The sequence below is a fragment of the Amphiura filiformis genome, chromosome 9 (genome assembly GCF_039555335.1).
Source record: "Amphiura filiformis chromosome 9, Afil_fr2py, whole genome shotgun sequence".
In the NCBI taxonomy this organism is placed as follows: Eukaryota; Metazoa; Echinodermata; class Ophiuroidea; order Amphilepidida; family Amphiuridae; genus Amphiura; species Amphiura filiformis.
In genome coordinates, this window is record NC_092636.1 from 60,559,727 (window position 1) to 60,581,264 (window position 21,538).

The following is a 21,538-nucleotide window of genomic DNA, read 5'->3' on the forward strand; positions in this document are numbered from 1 at the left end:
ATGCATTTATTCCAGAAATCAACATAGCTACCGATTGCTGTTAAAACGACATTCTTCGTACATGTGACCGTCCACCACAAACCAGCTGTAAAGTCCGCCCGGTCAATTTTATTTTATTTCATGTTTAGAAAATATATTTCATAAGCTTTAAAATGGTATATGATTTGACTTTAAACGATATCCAGAAGCGGGGTTATGGTGTGTTGAACTTTGCTCCTTCAAAAAAATGGTGCCTTATTTCGGTTCTACATGTGTCTCTTTTTCCACATTGCTGGTATCAAACAGTCATAATTGGCGGTCATTTCAAATCATCCTCAAGTCAACGAGGTTCAGGAATGTCCTCTCACTGTTAATTGTTGGTAATACATACCTAGACAAAATACAACGCTTTGTAACCCACCACTTGAACATGATTTAGCCAAAGCAAACAAAGACTAGAGCTATATTTAAAAACTCTATAGACATAGGTAGAAGCTTATTATCCTCTTCAACAATAGGATTATTGCTTGATTGTTTAAAAGGTGTTTGGCTGGCACTACCAAAATGAGATACATGTAGCACCAACTTGAGGTACCTATGAATACGACCTTCATGCACATTTTACACTGTAACTCAGAATACAATTTGCCGACTTTACGGCTCATTCGTGGTCTATGGTTAGCCTCGGTCTGGGCTCTGGGATGGTGTTTTTCCTCCTTTTTTTTTTTTTTTTTTTCTTTTCTTTTTTCTTCTCGATTTATTTTTTATTCAGGTGTCTTCATATCCTGTCCACCCACCTCTGATCTGTGCATGATAATATAAGATTACTACCTGTCTTCGTTGTCATGGTTCTGAGAAAATAACCAGAGAAAATTACTGATTCCAACCAGTTTTATGTCTTACTCACAACACTGTAACGTTCTCAGTGTATTGTAGGCTCTTTCTAATTCTTTCTTGCTGCCCTAGATTCTTGATATTCAATTATATCGCGAATTTCAAAAATCAAAATTATTTGATATCAGAATGGCATTCTTCTTATTCAGAATTTTGAATTCAGAATAATGTCCAAACGTCCCTTAAGTACATATCATTAGATTTAGAAAGTTTACTTCGAGGACTGTTAAATATCAATTTAATCATTTGCCATAAAATGAATATCATACCACAGCCTAATTATAACAATCAAATTTGTCGTCATGCTATTGTTGAAAGTAATGGAATTATTAGATTATTATTTTTGCAATAAGCGGTTTGATATATGTATTGATGCAATATTATTTTTCACACATGCTTCTCCTATTTGTATAAGGTACAAAAAGTGATCAATAAAATAGAATTAGCGATTTTGAAATGTTTGAAATTTGTGCGTGTTTTTATACGATTTTGACCAAAAGTGGTGATTTTGAAGAGTGAAGTGAATATTTTTGCCGTTTTTCTAAGACGGTGTCTCCTGACCCTGTTAGACTGCCACAGAAAAGGCCTGAGAACCACCTTCACGTCACTGTTTGACACCCATGATTCTGCTTCTGAACACTAAGATGTTTTGAAAACGTTTTTCGTGTTCAACCCGTTTTAAGAACATTTAAATGTCGGGTGTTTTACCAAATGCTATCAACTTATGTTTGGTAATGTAGACAAAATGTTACTGCTAAAGAAAATGCACGTGCCGCATTCAAATAACACGTTTTGTGAAATTGTGGCGACACCTGTGGCATATCAGAGTCAGACCGATGAACAGACATTCGTTGCGTGCAAACGTTTTGAGCTTTTAACATAGCAGTATCATGACCCAACTTTTGTTGGCATTTCGTGCATTGTTGTTATATCGTTTTGCATTCATTTCATGATGCTTTGTTGTTTTGAGGGTTATGAGATATTTATTGTTTCTGCAAAGATGGCACCATTTGCAGTTTTGTTTTATTCGCTATACGATACGTGTATAATGTAAATAAAGTAACAATAAAATGTAAATATATTTTCCATTTTAATAATTCAGTATTAAAATGGTTCCTATGAAAAAGTTGCGATGTAGTTTTGTGTAATTTTTACCGCCTTGGAGATCAGGAAACAATAGACCTAATCATTATAATTGATTATCCAAATGTCCATGGTGTTAAAACAGCCGGAATATCAGTGCCAGACCGATGGACGGTGTTAAAACAGCCGGTATATCAGTGCCAGGCCGATGGACAGACGTGTATGCAAACGTTTTATTTTCAGTAACACACCATCCCGCACACCATCGACATGCTGAGATAATCATCGTTTTTATTATTTCTGCAAGATCGCCCAAATTACAGTTTTAGTTTATTTGCTATAAGTACGATGCGTGTATAATGTACACGTATGTACACGTACACTGTATATGATACCAGATTGCATATTGTGTTTTATTAAGTTGCTGGTCAGAGCTACCTCGTAACTTTAATTATTTACGTGTCAGTTCCTCGGGTACTTTAACCATGGAGGTACATAACGTGGTCCGGCGGAAATCTCTATCCAATAGCAACAGTTTGAAGCTGCGTGTAGTTTATGTATTTAAAGTTTCTATGATGACGTTTACAATTGCATATTTGGTATGTATTAATTAAATTTTAATATTAAATTTTAAATTCGCACTAAATAATGTTAAATTACACTTGAAAGCATTCATTATCCGTCTTTCTATACAATTCTCCATTTATGTCATTGATCATCGCGTACATATATTTTATCGTTGTTAAACATTTACAGGTTATTACTGACACTACTTCGTACTCAAGAGGCGTTCTACCAAAGGCACGATCATCCCCAACGGTTACCACCATGACAACGCCACAACCAGAGAGTAACACCAAACCAGGCATCGGACCTGCTGCGACTAAAATAACTTCAACGAAATATAACATTGTCACGAACCCAGAGTTCTCCAACTATCGACTTATCACATCAGCAGAATGGATAACGAAGGGTTCCTTCATACATGTTGTCATTGAAGCTCGTAGCGAGTCCCAGCAATTGACGCCATCTGGAGGGCTTTCTGGTTTGCTACAATGTCGACTAATGATCCACATCAGGCAAGTACCGCTGGAAGAGTCATTGATCATGAGAATGGCACATACAGTGTGTATTTCTATGCGGCGTGGAATGGTACTGCTACAATCAACATTACTCTCGTTCATCCCAACAAGGCAGTAGAGTTCATGCACGATATCTTTACCGATACTGGTCCGAAAGTCTTTTGGAGTGCAACATATAAGAACATGACAACGTTGTCGCAGCTGAAAAAAACAAATAAATTTGATACTTCATGTTGGATAACCAGATCAAACGATACCAATAGGTTTTGTGAGTATCCATCGCCAAACGGTTTAGGAAATTACACATTTGTTTGTATACCTCCAAAAGATAGAAAATGCCGTTCACTTGATATAATAGCCGTGAATGCATCAAAGACGGACGCAATGACAAGAAAAGCAGCTACAGGGTATGAGGATTACTTTCAAAGGTAATTATATCTATGGAAATTAAATTAAAACGCTCAAAGGTTTCCTTTTTCTTTAATCTGAAAAGGTTCTCTTCCTCGTAATTTGTTTATTCCTTCCTCTCTAATCTTCTCCGGCTATTTCTGTCCTTTAACCACTCCTTTTTTTCGCTGCATGCAGGGAGCTTGAGTTTAGTAAAACATACAGCCTATCTCAAATAAAATTGTGCAAGTAAATAGCGCCCTCTATGGCAATTAGATAATACCGTTGTGACATAATGCTTACATCAACGTCACGGGCGCAGTCTTAGCTCTCAAATTCCGTTTGTTCTGTTCAATTTGCTTGTTCCAATTTCGAGATATGTTTATTTAACAACGAAAGGGTAAAATCACAATTGTGCCACTTTTACTAGGTAAGAGAGCTGTACATGTAAATCAATGATATCTGATGTTGATGCGTCTAATGCACTCCTCCTTTCGGGTCGCATGCATTAGACGCATCAACATCAACACGCGTGCATTATTTTTGTCTAATATCTCTCCCAACAAGTAATACGCGTTCATTAACCTATAACATGTTTGTTCATCAACCTATAACATATTTGTTTGTCTTTTAACATGTCTTAAGTGACTGAGAGACCAGCATTTACCATGTTAAAATCATTGACATGCACATGTATTTAATTTTTACAGCAGAATGTGAAATATTTATTTATCTTTTAATCTCTTTTAAGTGGAAAAAGAGAATCACCATTCCTGCATCATGATAAAACAGTAAAAACAGTAAAAAAAAATGTTGTATTGTGTAATTGATGCATTCTTTTGATTTCACGAATGAACCCTTGATAAACTTGATGCTATCCCTGTTACATTTAAAGCCCTCTTTCCTAGTAAAAGTGGCACAATTGTGATTTTATCCTTTCGTCTTTAACTAAACATATCTCGAGATTAAAACAAGCAAATTGAACAGAACAAACGGCATTTCAGAGCTGAGACTACGACCTTGACGTTGATGTAAACATTATGTCACAACGGTATAACTGCCAGAGAGGGCGCTTTTCACTTGCACAATTTTTTTTGAGACAGGCTGTATTTAACATGCTAACAATTGTTGATACTGGTTTGTAATAGAGGCCTTTGTTACTATTATATGATTATACAGATGCCAAACATTCAAATTTCAGCGATTGCTTTTTCACTTAAAGTAATACTGTTGTTACGAGTCGTAATGACTCAAGGCCAAAAATACCCTTTACCCAAATTCACTTAATGAACAACAAAACACACTGTTTGTATAAGTTTACAAAATCTGAATATTTCATGGAAAGTAAAGTATGATTTAACAATGATTTTATAAATGAATATTAATACATAAAATCATTTCGAATCAATAAAATACACAATTAGGATTGTTACTTATCCAGCAGCCTTCCTCTTGTTGATTAAAAGTTCTGTTGTAGTCAATGTTCTGAACGACTGATGTATATTCTGATTCACTTGTCCTGCGAATATCATTGTTCAGCAAAGCCCACTGTTGACTTGAATTTATATATCCTTTGCGCATAAAATCCTTGTACAGATGACAATTTCCAAAATTGGTTCTGCTTTCGCCAATCACTAATTTTCTCCATGAAATAGGCTTCTTTCTGCACTGATCCACTTTGACAAATCTGTTATTTCATAAACTAGACTTCAGCAAGTCAACAGAAGAATATATCCCCTTTTGGGAAGAGATAACACATTAGGAATCATGAACAGAGAAACTGTCACTTCTCCCTCTTATATTCCAAGGTGGTAAAACTAGAAATTCCCAGCTATGATTTAGCCTGCATGATGCAATGCAATAGTCACATTGAGATATAGGGGGATTCCCAGATTCAAAATAGATATGATTAAATTTGTTTTTCTGATCAAAACGAATTACCCTAAAATGTCTTTATCCACAAACTCTTGCATTATTACTTGAACGAGGGTTCCCATTTCTCATGAAATAACTGTAAATTGTAAACTTAAATAATCAGTGATTACAGTGACTTTAGCCGTGTGATAGTTTTTATTATAATTATCATTATTCCAGTGACAGTATTTACTATCACATGGCATGCAAATATTTATATACTATTTCATTTTTCATTTTCTTAAATTATACTTATATTAACAGCAAGTACTTCAACCAGCGATTGACAAAAGGTCCACAAACGATCGTAATTAAAGGTAAGGGCATGTCAGTAGTGTGTTATTTTATTTTCCAGGTCCTAACAATAACCGCGATAATCTTTAGATATCAAAGACAAGCAAAAATACACTGTGGCAATATAAGTTTTGTTAAGCATGTATTTATTACATGGTGTGTAAATGTGGACACTTGGTTGATTTATACGTTTAGTTGTTTGTTTTTACCGAGTTTTATTCTGACCGTGACCGTGACAGTCAGGCGTCACTGTTCAAGACCGTGATTAATTCTGCCTAGCCTTATACTGCCCAGTCCAGAATGGATTGCACTTATCTTCTGATGTAACTCGTTTGATTGAACACCAACTCCAAAACAGGACACTGAAATCTGCCGCTGACAAAACATTCATTCATATGGAATAACATGTCATTCGCACTGACCACTCACTTTCATCATTCAAAAAGGCTGTCAAATCACATGCATCCTAATAAATATACTTTGACCTCTTCTTTCAGACCCATTTATGACAAAAAATCACTTTAATTATTAAAGAATATTTGTGTAAAGGGCTTATTAATTGAATACCTGAATACAAAACTCACCCAAGTCCATACTGTGGCCAAATTGAGTTAAGCATGGGAAATATTTGCTTATACATAGGCCTATCATAAATAAATAAAAAAAGTTTAAAGTTAACAACTATTTTAAACTGTTGTGATTTGGTAGTTCACAGCATCTTGCAAATGGTAGCGAGCTTTGGCAAATATTGCATTGATCATTTCATAGCGAGTGTGTAGAAGAATATGAAACATCACAAATCACATATATACTTTTGTAGGTCCTGTGGCTCTTGAGTTATGTTGTAAAGAGGACTGAAACAACAACACTTATGTAAAAACGTACATAACTCATTAACAACCATAAATCAAGCAAGTTTTCAAAGTATATGATTTGTAGAATGAGCGCGCGTTTCAATTACTTTTGGAAAACATGAGATTGAGATAACCTGATGGATTTGGGTAGTGAGTTCCGGATTTTAGGAGTATAATATGAAAAATTGCGATTAGAGGCCGATTTGAGAGTCTTGACTGTGGTTGGTTCCAAATGTGATGCGATCAAGCAAAATCAGTCGGAACTCTGAAATATTGATTTTGAGATATAGCCAAACAACGGAAGTATTCTCTTTTGTTTCCTTTGTTTTGGAACTCTTTGAGGAAGGTGACCTGATATATTTGGAAAATCAAATTCTTTAAAACTTATGTATAACATAAAATCTTGTCCCTTTTAAGCATTCATGCAAAACGATCATATAAATGCTCATTGTAAATGCGCAGCATAAAACTGTTTTAATTAATGATACTCATCATGATCATGTAATAAATTGATATCAAATAAGAGATCATATATTTCTCATTAACATACTGAAATTAGGAGTTCCATATCGGTGTATTTCCGAAGATATCATTAAGGTAAAGATAAAGGAGACGATCCTATATAAACAGTAATCAGAGTGCCCATCTCTCTTTCATTGGCGATTGGGCCAGACTCCTCCATGTAATGTTGCTATAGGGGGATTACTACACCTCCTCTACAGCGAGTCTGTTACCTTCACAGCATTTAAGAATGCCGGTGCCCATTTAAACACCTGGGTGGAGAGGAGTAATCGAGATAAAGTGCCTTACTCAAGGGCACAACACGATGGCGTCGCCGGGGCTCGAACCCGCAACCTTCCGATTATGAGTCAGCGCCCGTTCCGCTAGGCCACTGTGCTCCCCTGCTTTAACATGTTTAATTAAAAACTGCTTAAATTAGTCAAAAATGTGGTATACCATATTTGAGACTAATTCGGCAGTTTTTTGACGATTTCTTCGGAAATATACCGATTTGGAACGCCTAATTTCAATATGTTGATGAGAAAAATATGAGGTTTCACCTAGTACCTGATATCAAAATCTGCATTTTTGCATTCTGTCAATTAGGTCACCCACCTTTAATTGCTCTAATCTTAGGAGCTGGCCCGGGGCCACTTACATTACGTGATTGACACCATGCTCATGTATGGACTCTCGAAACGCACCCTAAACGAGTATTACTCAGCGCGTGCAAAACATACCCTAAACAAGTATTTCGCCATTTTGTAACACTAAGAAAGTAAAAATTCATGTTAATGTTTCTTAATGTTTATCCCTGGTTTTACCCTACGATTTGTTCTGATAGAAGCCATACATAGCCTATTTCACCTTTTTATGTTGCCATTAAACTTTGGTACGGTACCCTATATAAGCAAGTATTTTTGGCGGTTTTTGACACCCTAAACAGGTACAGCGCTGCACTTGCCGCTGCACTTGCCCAATGCTGAAAAACAACCCTTTTTACTTGTTTTTTTAAACGAGCATGGTGTCCACCTTGAAATACAAGTAGCTCCCCGGGGGAGCTGGTTGTTCAATTTCAACGGGGTTTTATGCAAAATACAGTTTTGTAAATGTTTTACTACCCCATAAGAAACTGAAAATTTAAAATTTCCGAGTTCCGACTGATTTTGCTTGATCGTATCACAAATGTCAGCTTGCGTTTTTGAACATAATGAAAATATAAAACTATAAGAACATATGGAAAGATCAATATCCATTAAATACAAAAGAGTTTCGTTAATTGAACACATTGGCATAAACTATGATATAGAAATTAGCGCGCAAATAAAAAGCAAAGCATTGTTAAATTATTAACACATATTAGTCATGACATATGTTTCATTTGAGAAAGTCCTTTTATATCAAAATGCGTGTATAAGCCAAACCGACCTTTCTTTCAACTAGCATTCTATAATGTTAAAACATTGTGTACACGATTAATAGTTCTACATGGGTGATTTAAAATGAACTGTACCCAACATTACCCATTTTTTATATATATTCGCGGAGATTGTACATATCAAAAAAGTATCATAGAAAAGCAGTTAGGCTATAGGTGTTCCGTAGTAGAAATTCTGAATTTTGATAATAAGTGGTTTTAGTCAGCATTTAGTCGCATTGTCAATTTATCATCCCATTTTTAGAGCAACACATGGAACTTTTTAGTTTATCCGTGTTCACTATACCCCAGTAACAAAATTGGTGTGTTTTATAAAAATGTACTTTTCTTCAAAACCATTTGAGGTGAAGACATGATTTTTTCATCAATAATAGGATAATATCCTGTTACAGCTTACAAATACAAATTATTTAAATGTCGGTAAGTATTTTATTTTAATTTTTGAATTTGGGTACAGTTCATTTTAAATCGCCCTGTATATAGTGCTATAGGCGTATTTGTAACGGCTCCGTATTCTTTGTGAAGGCGTTACTTTCTAATCGCCTGCATTCATTTGGCACAGATGTAAAATAATAGCCAGATCTCGACGTAGCAGTGGCGGCAGAAGTATTAAAATCTGGGGGGGGGGTGAGCATATTTTGTGCCTGTTTTAGATGGCCCATAACCAGGATTTATTTGTTGGGCTGATTTTGATAAAGTGGATTTTTTGACCAAAAAGTAATAATTGTTTTTCAAATAGGACGTTTTGGGTCAAAAGGGGGACTTTTTAGGGTATTTGGCGATAGGGGGGCATTAAGTGGGACTACCCTCTCGATCGCCCACTCCGATGCACACTGTCACAAAAGTAACTAAACATACCAACGTCACAACGTCCAGTGACTTTTTCCGCCTAAAATAGCCCCTGTTGTAGCTGAGTGCATGAATAGAGGTTGGTGCACCCACTACTATACTTCCTAAATGAAGTAGAAGGCAGGAGCCTTTACAATACCTCACTGAGCAAATGCCTTGCAGCGTTGGGAGTTCCAATTGGGAAGAGAAAAATCAACATGGACACAGCCTTCAAGACTGCACTCAGAGCTAGCAACGTTATTTGGCATTCAACCAGATGGACCTAACCTCACCAATAAACATGATAAAACACTTGGAGCGGAGACGACGGCTGGGAGCGACGGCTGAGCGCTCATAAATTCAGGTTAACCCGCCAAAGTCTGGTCCCAAGTCCGGAGACCCCAGTGCCCACTATACTGTGAAAATAGGCTTCGATGGTGACAGTGTTGATATTCTACCAATGAAAGAACTATTCCTCAACGACATTTTACATAGTTCTACACTAGTCCAGCCTGCTGCCTTACATCACCCCGGACTGGGGGACCGTTGCAACTGGGTGGCACTTGTTGCTAGTGTAGCTGAAGCCCTGTTATACATATGCTTAAGTATAATCTGAATTTGTTTGTTTGTTAGTAAGCAAAGAGAAGAAACACAATTCAAGGAACTATTCTCAAGCCACCTTCACAAGAGCAAAAATACAATGGAGTGTATATCATAAAAAGGGTGATATAAGGCTCCGAAGGTGACAGCGCTGATGTTCTACCAATGAGTAACCTCTCTAAAGTCTGATCAGATATTTCAGAAATATTCCAATACACTTGGCTTTGTATATTACGATGCTCATAGTCCAATCTACAAATGATTGATTTTAAAAAGCACTTACCTGTTTTGTGCTCCAAACAAGCTCTAGTTATGTTGCACATGAACACACATGACAAAGTGTACAGTCAAATGGATGGAGCAGCCGTATGGGCAAATTAGCAGCTAGTTGGTATCCTTTCGAATCGTGTATATTGACGCTCCTTTTGTATGTTTCTTTTCTATTTCAGATTCTAGTTATCGGAAACCCACATCTAATAAAGATGACTACAACTTGAAACTGCCACCGTCATGGTCAAATCCAAGCCATGGATATTGGTTTAATTATACTTGGACCTCGCTCTTATATAAAGATAACAACTGGACTAATTCGAGTGATATGAAGGAATGCTTAAGAAACAAACATCTGGTGTTATTGGGTGATTCCACGTCCAGACAATGGGCACAGAACATAGGAACACTTTTGGATCTTGGACAAAAGGTTCACCGACAGGAATTTCCCAATATCTTTTCGAAGATGACTATAAAGAACTGAATTTTCCGTTAGTTTCGATTCCACCCACAAACAATCACGCAAACCCGTGTTCCATTTAAGTTGTTTCTTTATTTCGCAGATGTATTAGACTCAATAAAACCCATGAGTGCGCAAATCTGATCATTGAGTTGAGTCTATGGGCTCATGTACCACAATGGACTTGGGATAGTCTAACTCAGAGATTTATCAAATTAAGAGAAGCTGTTAGTCGATTTAGACTGCGATGTCCGAACGTTCCGATCATCTTCAAAGGGTCTCATCTTCGCGAACACCGTATAACATCTTCAAGATGGGGTTGGAGTGACTATATGCTTTATCGAGTTGGAATTTTAATGGAACAAATATTTCACAGATCAGGGATCTGGTTTTTAAATGTATGGGACATGAATTTATCATTTCCGTCCAGAGCAAATGTCCACATGCCAAATATAGTCGTCCAAGAGGAACTGAAACTTGCTATCGCTCATATATGTGGACAACTTAAACATGGATATCAATCTTGAGTTGGGACTTATGGTTGAATAATTTATAAACATAAAATATTGCTGTAAATAGATGCATTTGTAGGATTGTAGATAAATAATTCAAACAATTTTGCTTGACAAATCCATTAAATGAGTACTCGCAACTTTAGCTTTCGTCATTGGAGCTGATGGCTTGATCACAAGTGACTTCAGGTTCCGAAATGTCTGCGTGCATTAAGCAGTCTATAATATCGAATTGATGAATTCGAATTAAACAATTCATTGATGTTAGCACTGGGTAGTAGCCATTACTGCCAGTAGACAGGAAGTCTGGAAAGTTGACCTCAACGCTCGTGGTGGTCTTCCTGTGCTTTTGAATGGGAAAGCAGTAACCTTGGCCAATTTTTAGACCAAAATTTTGGATTTTTTCAGAAGTTTGTGAGAGCATAACACGACTATCCGTCGTGGATTTTTATTTCCGTCGGTAAATAGTTTTTTAATTAAGTTTTTCATAACATATTAAAAAGCAGAGACCCCTGCTTTATAATAAATTAGATAGGTAAGTTTTGAGTAACCTTGACGAAAATTATCAAAAAAGTGCCTATTCTTTTGTGTGTGTACGGTCCATCACCTGTCACCTGGTAGTCTTGTAACATGTCTAATGGCGCTGCCCATGGCCACTCGATGAATTGTTTAATTCGAATTAATCAATTCGATATTATAGACTGTTAAGTGGGATTTTATTGTGATACTTGTATTTTATGGGTTTATACTCTTTTTGAATGTATTACCTTGCACCAGTCGTTACGCCATACATGGATAAAGACAAAAGATAAAGTACAAAAAATCAAAGAAGCTCTCAAAATTTGTGGCTATCCGGAATGAGTCTTTAAGCAAACGCCTAAAAAGAGCAAACCGCAGGACAAGAAACTGTGATGTACCCTGTATAATTGTGTATCATGAAATATGGGAAGTTACCTTTATAATCATGCAAGAGTTTGTTTATTATGACATCAGGGGGGAAACCCAGATGAATGCAATAATAACATCATTAATCAAGACTATTTATGTCAAGGGAAAATCCCTGATATCACTATGTTGTAATAGTGAACAATGATGGCAATGTCTATTAATAGAACATTTGGAAAATCCCTGAGGGTTTACTATAAAAACAGAATGGTAAACAAGAATTCTTTGCAGACCTGTATCGATATGATTGTAATGTGAATGGATGTAGCTATAGCTCTCAAAAAGAGAGTATTTAATGTTAACCAGTTATTCTGGATACTCGGAGTATTACAAAGTGTGGCCATGGATGATTCCTACAGTGCTACAAGTTCAGCCTTTGAGCGATAAAGATTATGTAGATAGATCTCGTCAAGTGCGGATACCGTTGTTTGCCCACACGGCAATTGTTTTGTCCTCAACGACATGCTGAAATTATGGTTATTATTTTGGAGCTACGAGAATGGACCAAAGTAAGACATAGGGTCTACTGCGGATTGTGTCGGACTTTATGAAAAAGGTTACAATTATTATCATCTGGATACAGATCTGACAGGCTGTAATAGTCTTTATTATTGACACAGTTGATCTGGGCTAGCTAGCTAATATACTTACAGTCCAATTCCTTCAAAGAAAGGAAATTGCAAACCAGAAATATATTTTGTAGTTAATGTACTACTGCCTGCCAGTGTTGTCGGAGAAGATCTACAATACGTCAAAGAGCGTACTTCTTCCAAGAAAGGAATATATATTCTTCTGTCGACTTGCTGAAGTCTGGTTTATGCATAGATTATCTAAATATGATGATCTACGGTATTTTTATTCAACGCAACTGTCAATATAAGTGGGGACAACTGCATCGCAGTGCTGCTTCCTGGAGATATTGTGTGAAAGGTGGAAAAAGCACCAGTTTTGGAGAAAGCAGCGCAAGGAGTTCAGTTTGGAGAAAGCAGCGCAAGGAGATAACGGTTTGGAGAAAGCAACGCCATTTTTGTGTGAGGGTTTTATTCGCAAGGATATTTATCAATGCAAGTGTACAAAGGACTTCGCTGGTTTTCGCAGGGCAAGAGAATAAGGATATACATCAGCCGTCCAGAACATTACAAGAACTCTTTATGGTCACCAAGAAGACGAATGCTGGCTACGTACTACATGTAAATAGTTAAAGAGTGATTATATTTGATTATTGTGTATGTGCATTTGTTGTCATATATTATACCAATCATAACTTGCTTTCAATTAAAGACTTATATTTTGTTAGCTTAATCAAACAGTGTATTTGTGTTGTGCATTCGTGTGAGTTCGGGTAAAAGGTGATTTTGGCCTTGAGTCAAGTACGACTCGTAACAAAATACAGAGATGCCAAGTTATAGCCCCTAAATTACTTGTTATTCAAGGTTGGAAACCATAGAAATACTGCTACTTAAAAAAAATTGCCAATTTTATTTTACAAAGCTGGATAAAGTTGTACATTTTGATTACTTTTGCTTCTATTGAACAGTCAGGAACACATTGAAATAGTATACATTGCTAGCTGTTCAGTAGTAGTAAAATAATTAAAACTTTATCCAACTTTGTAAACATAAATTAGCAATTTTTTTAAGTAGCAGTATTTCTATGGTTTCCAACCATTGAATAACAAGTAATTTAGGGCCTATAACTTGCTTTTTTGGCCAAAAATATTTTTTGAAAATTTAACAAAAAAATAGGGGGGGGGGGGTCAAAAATTTGATGAATCATCGTTTTTATATTGCGCATTATATTTATCCATTTCAGCCATGTAGGCCATGTTATTAGGCCAAAAAATACTTTGGAGAATGTCTCTCATGTACAAAGGTATAGGAAACTAAACATTTAAAACCACTTTTTTGGGATGAAGGAGGCATTTTTTCAAAAAAGTCTAAAACAGGTTTTAATGTAAAAAATGGCCTTTTGGGGTGCTAATTCTGCTAAAATTGCCTGGGCGTAGGTACCTAATTTGCATATTTTATGGTATAATTTTGAGAAAACAAGCCTTGAAGAATATTACATGTATAATAGATAGTCTTTAAGGCTGTTATCTAGGCTTCTTTTCTCAAAATAACCTTATTTTTAATCCATTTGAATGTAATTTTACCTTCAGAAATGGTGTCTCATGCAGTGTAAAATGTGTAGAAACCCTCTGGCTTTGGGGGGCTTCGCCCCCTCAACCCCCACCGGGGCTTTGCCCCCAGGGGCCCTTAAGCAGGCCCCTGGACCCCCGGCCGTGGGGGCGAGACTTCGGTCGCTTCGCTCCCTACGTTCGCAACTTTCAGATTTTTTTTTCAAAACCCATTGGCATCCCTGAAAATCTAGGGGGATGGCAGTTATTCCTTACAAAGAAAGACTCTCACAACGCGTACGGCGAGTATTCAATAAACATGGTATCCAAAAGATAAACGAGATGTAACCCAAACTTCAAACTGTGTATACGAAATACCGTGTCTCAATTGTGACAAGTCTTACATAGGCGAAACATCTAGACTATTCGGCACCAGACTGAAATAACATAAAACTGAAGCAGAAAAGGCTTCAAAGAAAGCCTTCACTAGATCTCAGAGACAGACCTCCATTACAGAGGAGGATAACAAATCGGCAATAACTGATCATGTTATTGGATGGGAACAGTCAGAAATAAAGGACAGAGAACATAACAGAAATAAGAGATATATCAAGGAAGCCATCTGAATAAGAAAGAAGGGGCCAAAACACTCAACAGAGACCAAGGGAACTACTTTCTTCCGCATATTTATGACCAAGTCCTAAAACAAACAGCGCCACCAACGTCAGCTCCGCCAGGAAGCAGCCGTCGAGGTGCAAGGAATTGGTCATTCAATTTGAGAAAGTGATAAGTGTTAGCACGAAACTGTCATTGATCGAGGTATGTAACATCTTATTCTGGATTTGCTAAGAAGAAGTTTGCTATATTTAGCTATTACAAGATATTAAGAACCTGTGGTGTCGGTGGACTTGAATAGAGTCATACGTTGAGCATTTATCAAGCAAAGTGACATCAGTTAACCATATTTGTAATGTTTACACATGTACCAACTTGCACCTAAATGCACTCCGCCAAATTTGTTGTGTTTGTAAGTCAACAGAGCTAAGTTCGACATAAAGTCATAATTCATGAAATCATGACTTTGTGTCCTTCTAATAGAACTACATGTTAAATGGCCAAAATAATCAGTAGTGATTCGTTCACTTTACCTTGTTATTTCAGCTCAAAATGGACAGAAACTCTTCCACACAATTATTACCAGTATTATTTCAGCATTTTAAGTATAGAATAACAAATTTAAAATTGGAAGGAAATCGTACATTTAGGGCTTTAATTTGACAAAATAGCTTTGATTGCAATAATAATAATGTTGCAATGTATTGCTTTGCCTGGACTAACTGTGTTTCGGAAAACTTCGACAAATTCCGGAATTGGTACTGGGTAAAGATATTTCATGAACAGAAAAAATAACCTTGGCAAGCATAAAACGTGACTTGTTGGTTGACTGAATTTTGTTGAAAGAAATATGTGACTTGGAATTGTTATTTTTTTCATTTCCGCTTTAAATACGAATAAGAGTTCAAGTTAGCCATAGCGAGCGATATGACGCAGTTTGAGCAACACATAGGCCTAAATTATACGTTCATAATATATGCTCTTATTTATCTCACTAACTATAGTTACTTCAGCGGAGTCTACCACATCCGCACCGATTTTAGATTGTCTCAGCTACAGCAGCTGGTTCAGCTCAATACCAATGGATTCTTTAAACTTCAACGAGGACATGGAAAGGAATGAAACAATAATTCCCAATTTATATTTGGTACCAGTACCATGGGATTGGCGGCTAGTTGTCCAACTTATCCTTGCTATCGTCGGCATCATAGGAAACTCTGTTGTGATACATGTGTATCTTCACACCCGCACACTGACGACGAGCGCTACGAATAGATTCATTGCAGCTTTAGCAGTTGCTGATGTCATTACATCAATTTGCATCATTCAATTCCGACTCTGTCCTATGTTCCTGACAACTTCGGAGGTCGCTTCTACTGCAAAGTGGTACATTCATCGTTTCTGTTGTGGATATCCATAGTTGCATCGATTTTAAGCCTTACCGTTTTGGCAGTAGAACGTTTTGTTGCCATAGCTCAACCGATGCGATACAAAAGAGTCTTTTCGGTAAGAATGACAAGATACATCATCATAATGATCTGGATGCTTGCTTTCGCCTTTAATACTTATATACTTTACACCACTCATCTTGATAAAGTTACAGGAACTTGCTATGTTGATTATGGCAGTGTAGGATTTCAAATGTTCATCGGCGTTTCGGCTTTCATCCTTGAGTATCTTGTACCTGTTCTTTTGATGTTTGTATCAAACATTCGATCAATACAACTTCTAAAAATGCGAGCCCTGGTTCTTACCACACAAAACCATCAAAAGAGCGCAGATCTTACATTACTTCAAGCGCGACAGCGTATTATTTACACATTACTAGCTGTGATAATCAGTTTCATCATTTGTTGGTCTCCGGATCAATTTGCCTTTCTTGCCTTCAATCTCGGCCTAGTGCCCTTTGAATATCTGTACGGCAATCTCTACAGAGCATTGGTTGTGTTGGCCTTTACAAATTCCTGCATCAACCCTGTTGTATACGCCCTGACCAATAATAACTTCAGACGAGCTATCAAACAACATTTGTTCTGCTACTCGATACGCGACGGCGAGCCAGTAAATACTCTCTTTGATACGCTGTTTGATACTGAAGAATCTTCCAGTAATTTATCCAGAATTCGAAGCATTGTTCGATCACTTTCGGTGTCCAAGAAACACCATGATAAAACAGTTGCAAATAACATTTGAACACGATCAAATTAAGATTTTGTCTTCAAGAGGACAGTACAATGATCGATCAGTGTTATACATTTGTAGAGCTCGAGTTATTTTGTGTGAATCAAAATGATTTCGCCCACGCATTTTCAAGACTCTCTTCTATCCAGTTATTCGATATTGTTTTGATATTTCTTTTTTCTTTTAGTTTACGAATTTAATTATGTTACAAGAACCGTGATAACACGTTATATTTTACCATCGCATTCAAACATAATGTTAAACAAAATCTTCTGGTATCACAGTTACCAACTGACAACTACTATATGCCAGACGAGAATCTGAGGAATCAGATGATGAATCCATTGATTGGTACTCGACAGTTTCCACCAATTATTAAGTAGACTGTCGTATCAAAAGACAACATAAGATTCCCGTAATTTGTAGGTAAGTGTTATAAATGGTCAGAAAACTATTGTGACCATACATTTGGAAGAACCAGACTTTTCAATAAACATGATAAACATTAAAACTGAGGAGTAAATCATTTTGATACAGCCTGTAGTTGTGTCAGACGAAGATCACTTTCTGGAAAACAGGACTGGATCGACAGTTTCATCTGATTTCTCAGATTCTCGTCTGGCTCATATGGCCGTATGACCAAATTTGCTCTTAGTTCCCATCTCGGTCCAAATTATAAAAGAACACTAGTCGACCACTGGAAGAATGGTAAAATTGACAAATCGTTTTATGTGATATTTCTATTTGAAAAGAATAATCTTCGTTTTACAGTGAGATTTCCACTCGCAATACACTCGTCATAATATGACTTCTGATGCACAAGTTGATTTTCACCCTTTTTTTTTTTATTTATGTAAATAGTTATGTAAGCCATTTGATTTGTATAAAAAAAGTTTATAGAGGAGATAGAATAAAAAACAGAATAGAATTTTCATTCTGAACCCGCTAGTTCATACAATGTATGATATGATAGTTGATATTTACCTTGTTTCATATCAATACTAAAGTGCCTCATAGAAGATAACATATTCTTCGTTTTACAATGAGATTTTTACTCGCAATACACTCGTTTACAGTGAGATTTCACTCGCAATACACTCGTTCACATCACTTATAAAGCACAAGGTGATTTTCACCTTTTGATTTATATAAATAGTTATGTACGCCATTTGATTTGTAATAGATGAGGAAAAAATGTTTATGGGGAAATATACTGCAAACTAAACTAGAAAAGAATAGAATAGAATAGAATAGAATAGAATAGAATAGAATAGAATAGAATAGAATAGAATAGAATAGAAAGTGACAGAGGTGTCATCGAAATTGGAACAGATAAATAATAGCCGCCGTTTTTCAAAAGATTTTAATTAGGAAGTACGTTGAGACTAATCGGAATTTATAACCAATTTGTGTTTTCGATATGACCAAAAGTCTTGTCGCCAATGGAGACCAATAAATAAAAATAATAAATGTTGGTATTTATACAGCGCCATTCACCAGTGCACATGTACCAAAGCGCTTTACCATTCCGCTGTCGTTAGAATATGTCAGCTGCCATAAAATGCCAAGGCATGCTCATACCTTTGGATGGCGCTCAATGGACAATATTCATAACAGCTCCCCATTTCACCCCTGGGTAGAGAGAGGCAAATAAGGTAAAGTGCCTCGCCCAAGAGCACAACACGCACCGCAACTGGCAATCCAACGATTTATACAAGGCAGAGCCCGATATTTTTTGCCCAAACGATAGTCACAATCCCTGAATTATTTGTATGCTACAAATTTGAAAACATCTTGCACAGAGCTGCGATCTTCTTGTGTTTCATGTTTTCATTATTCCTAAAAAGAATTGTACATTATTGTGCATATCAATTTCTATTTCAATGTCAAAAATATTCTGCAAATATTCTATAAATAACATCTTTTTTATTAACACGGATATTTTCACTGGTTACCATGGGTAATGTAATAACTAGAATAACGTTCATTGTATTTTCACCATAAAACTCAATTGACCCGTGTTGGGTATAGCTACCACTATTCAATTTTCCATAATTCCAGTTTCCATACCAACAAAAACAAGGGGGTCATACTCTTGTTTCCCTAAAAATAGAGGGGGTCATAAAATTATCAAGGGCATGTAACTGTCAAAATTTTTGCTTGCCACGCGTGCATTCTTTACACTAACAATCACAAATTTAACTCACTATACGCATTCTTTCCAAAGGGAACGTTTTTGACCTTTTTAAAATAATTTGTTTGGAGTTTGTGTGCGCTAGGGTCATAAAACATTCCGGTAGGGGTCATTATAAAATTGACTACGGTCACCGACATATTCATGACCCCCTTCCGCAGAAAATGGTATACCCTAATACAAAAGAGCAATTTCAGTCGTGTTTTGTAAACTGTATAAGCTTGTATAAAATGAAATAAGAATTCATATGAAATTGAATAAAAGACTAGAGTACTATAGGGTGTAACAATAAAATTTGTACAATATAATAATATAATGACACAAGTATGCCGCTTATTTTTTGTTTTGATACTTATATGTCTATCAAGATCATTTCTTTAGCCACCAGATAAGCTTTGTTCCAATAAAATCGATGTTATACAAGTGACGATATGGCCAATTATGTAACCTAGTCTTAAAACCGTTTTGGCCACTTTTGTCTAAGTGTTACAAAAGTGACTGAATTGAGTTGAACCATAGACCAGTTGGACGGTGCTCTTATGATAGGTAGTTTTAAACAATGGGGTATTCGAAGTGGTAGAAATGATTACATAATAGAAGATCTCCTTGCGTTTTTGAAAGTCACAACTAAGCACTGACATTTGGTAGCACATGGAGTCAAGATTGTTTATAGCTCATTTTCCAAACTCATATCTTCCATCAAGGCATACAATTACATATAACTATGAGAAGTATGCAGAATTTGTTAACTGAAATGCTGGTGGTCGCCCCAACAACTAGAAGCCCAGCTGAACTTAATTTCAAAATTTTATTGTTTTATACTTATGGATGCAAAAACTGTTCTCAGTTTTACCAATGATATCTCAGGGATATGAGAAATTACTTTATTTATAAGGTTATTTGAAAGAAATTTCATGACTTCGTTTATAGTTTCTAAAGAAATAATTATCATATTATTATTACGTTCATGTTAATTATGAAGAAATACCACATTTGTGTCAGTTTTTTTATGTTTAATGCACGATAAGCATATCTACGCGGTTCAAACTTGATATGCGCAAACATGGCAAAATTGGCCCACCACGTTTTCTGGACGATTTAATTAATCGGTCTCAACTTTTGAACCCAAGCCAGTAAAGAAACCAACTAAACGTCTTCTTTTAGCCAAGATATTACTAATTGTATTGCAATTAACATTTGTGCCATACTTCGTTTAGTATTTTCCTGAGAAGTCAAAATGCAATTGTATAAATTTTATTGTTACACCCTGTACTTACAATTCTAATTAAAATAATTTCATGGCGTATAGACGTATTAATGCGCGAAGGTACAGAAACGAGAAAAAGCACCTGCAAGAAAGGGAAGAGAGGAGTCTGGGAGAGGAGACAGTGATAAGAGCGAGTAAGGGGACAGTCACTTAAAGTGTGGACTCTACACAGGAGTTATTTGACTCCATAGGCTTAGCCAGCTTTCTTGGTAAGAGGGGGCAAAATAAATGTTGGGGCACAGACGAAAAACAAATTTCAGTTGCATCATACAATACATATACCGGTTTTGATGGAAAGGGCTCCTTGCCCTTTTCTTTCCCTTGCCCTTCAGATTTTCTCTTTCATTTTTTGTCAGAGGGGCACTTTTGTTCCCTTTTTTCAGGAGGGCACTCTGCCTCCCTGCCACCCCGCTGGCTACGCTACAGTACTGTTTGACTCCCAAAATGGAGTCATTTTAGACATAGAGCCGCGCAGTGGTGGACTCTGATTCTAGCGTAACCCAGACTCCATAGAGTCAGCCAATGAGGCGAACATATCCTGGTGTGAACAATTCATCACAGTTTACAAAAAATAAGGTTACTATTATTAGCTTTACCTCACCGTCAGGTTAAAATTCTTCTGTGGAATCCAGCTGAAGACCAAGTTAGCCGACAAAATACTACATCATACTGTCCAGACACCTATATATGATACACCGTGCGAATGACCAACATGCTCAACATCAGCAAACAGCAGTACAATAATGCAAAATGGCTGCTACCTCAGCGATACACTCTGTCGATGACACTGAATATAGAGTCAATTAACTCCACAGGTAGAATCAATTGACTCTGTAATGAAAGTCAGGTCCAACTCTTTTTGAGAGTCAGTGACAAATAACTAACACGTCGTGCACGACTCCTCAGTTAGGGTCGATTGCATCCACGGGAAGAGTCAACTGACTCCCTTGTGACAGTCAGGCGACTCCATTTGAGAGTCAGTGCTAGTTTTTTCCACTTTGAGAGCCACTTGATCCCGTTCTGGCTATTAGTGTAAAGTATGCGAAATACAAATCAGCAGTGCAAGTGTAAGAAGTCATTTCCTACAAATGAAAATCGACTTTTGTTAATGTAAGTATAAAATC

The 21,538-nt window shown here is 36.6% G+C and overlaps 1 protein-coding gene and 1 pseudogene across 1 annotated transcript; both read left to right on the top strand.

Moving 5' to 3' along the window:
• The first annotated feature begins 2,427 nt into the window (after positions 1-2,427).
• Positions 2,428-10,608, top strand: LOC140160199 (NXPE family member 3-like). The gene is made up of 4 exons (XM_072183477.1): positions 2,428-2,555; positions 2,713-3,466; positions 5,604-5,656; positions 10,304-10,608. Exons 2-4 carry the CDS (start codon positions 3,012-3,014, stop codon positions 10,606-10,608), a joined length of 813 nt encoding a protein of 270 aa, XP_072039578.1. The 5' UTR covers positions 2,428-2,555; positions 2,713-3,011.
• Positions 10,609-15,646: 5,038 nt separating this feature from the next.
• LOC140161255 (galanin receptor 2a-like) lies at positions 15,647-19,228 on the top strand (annotated as a pseudogene).
• Positions 19,229-21,538: the final 2,310 nt, after the last annotated feature.

Excerpts from the sequence above, each read along its gene's own strand:
- LOC140160199 (XM_072183477.1), top strand. The coding sequence starts at position 3,012 with ATGTCGACTAATGATCCACATCAGGCAAGTACCGCTGGAAGAGTCATT. Across the intron at positions 3,467-5,603 it reads TATGAGGATTACTTTCAAAG|CAAGTACTTCAACCAGCGAT; the intron begins GTAATTATATCT and ends TTATATTAACAG. Across the intron at positions 5,657-10,303 it reads ACAAACGATCGTAATTAAAG|ATTCTAGTTATCGGAAACCC; the intron begins GTAAGGGCATGT and ends TTTCTATTTCAG.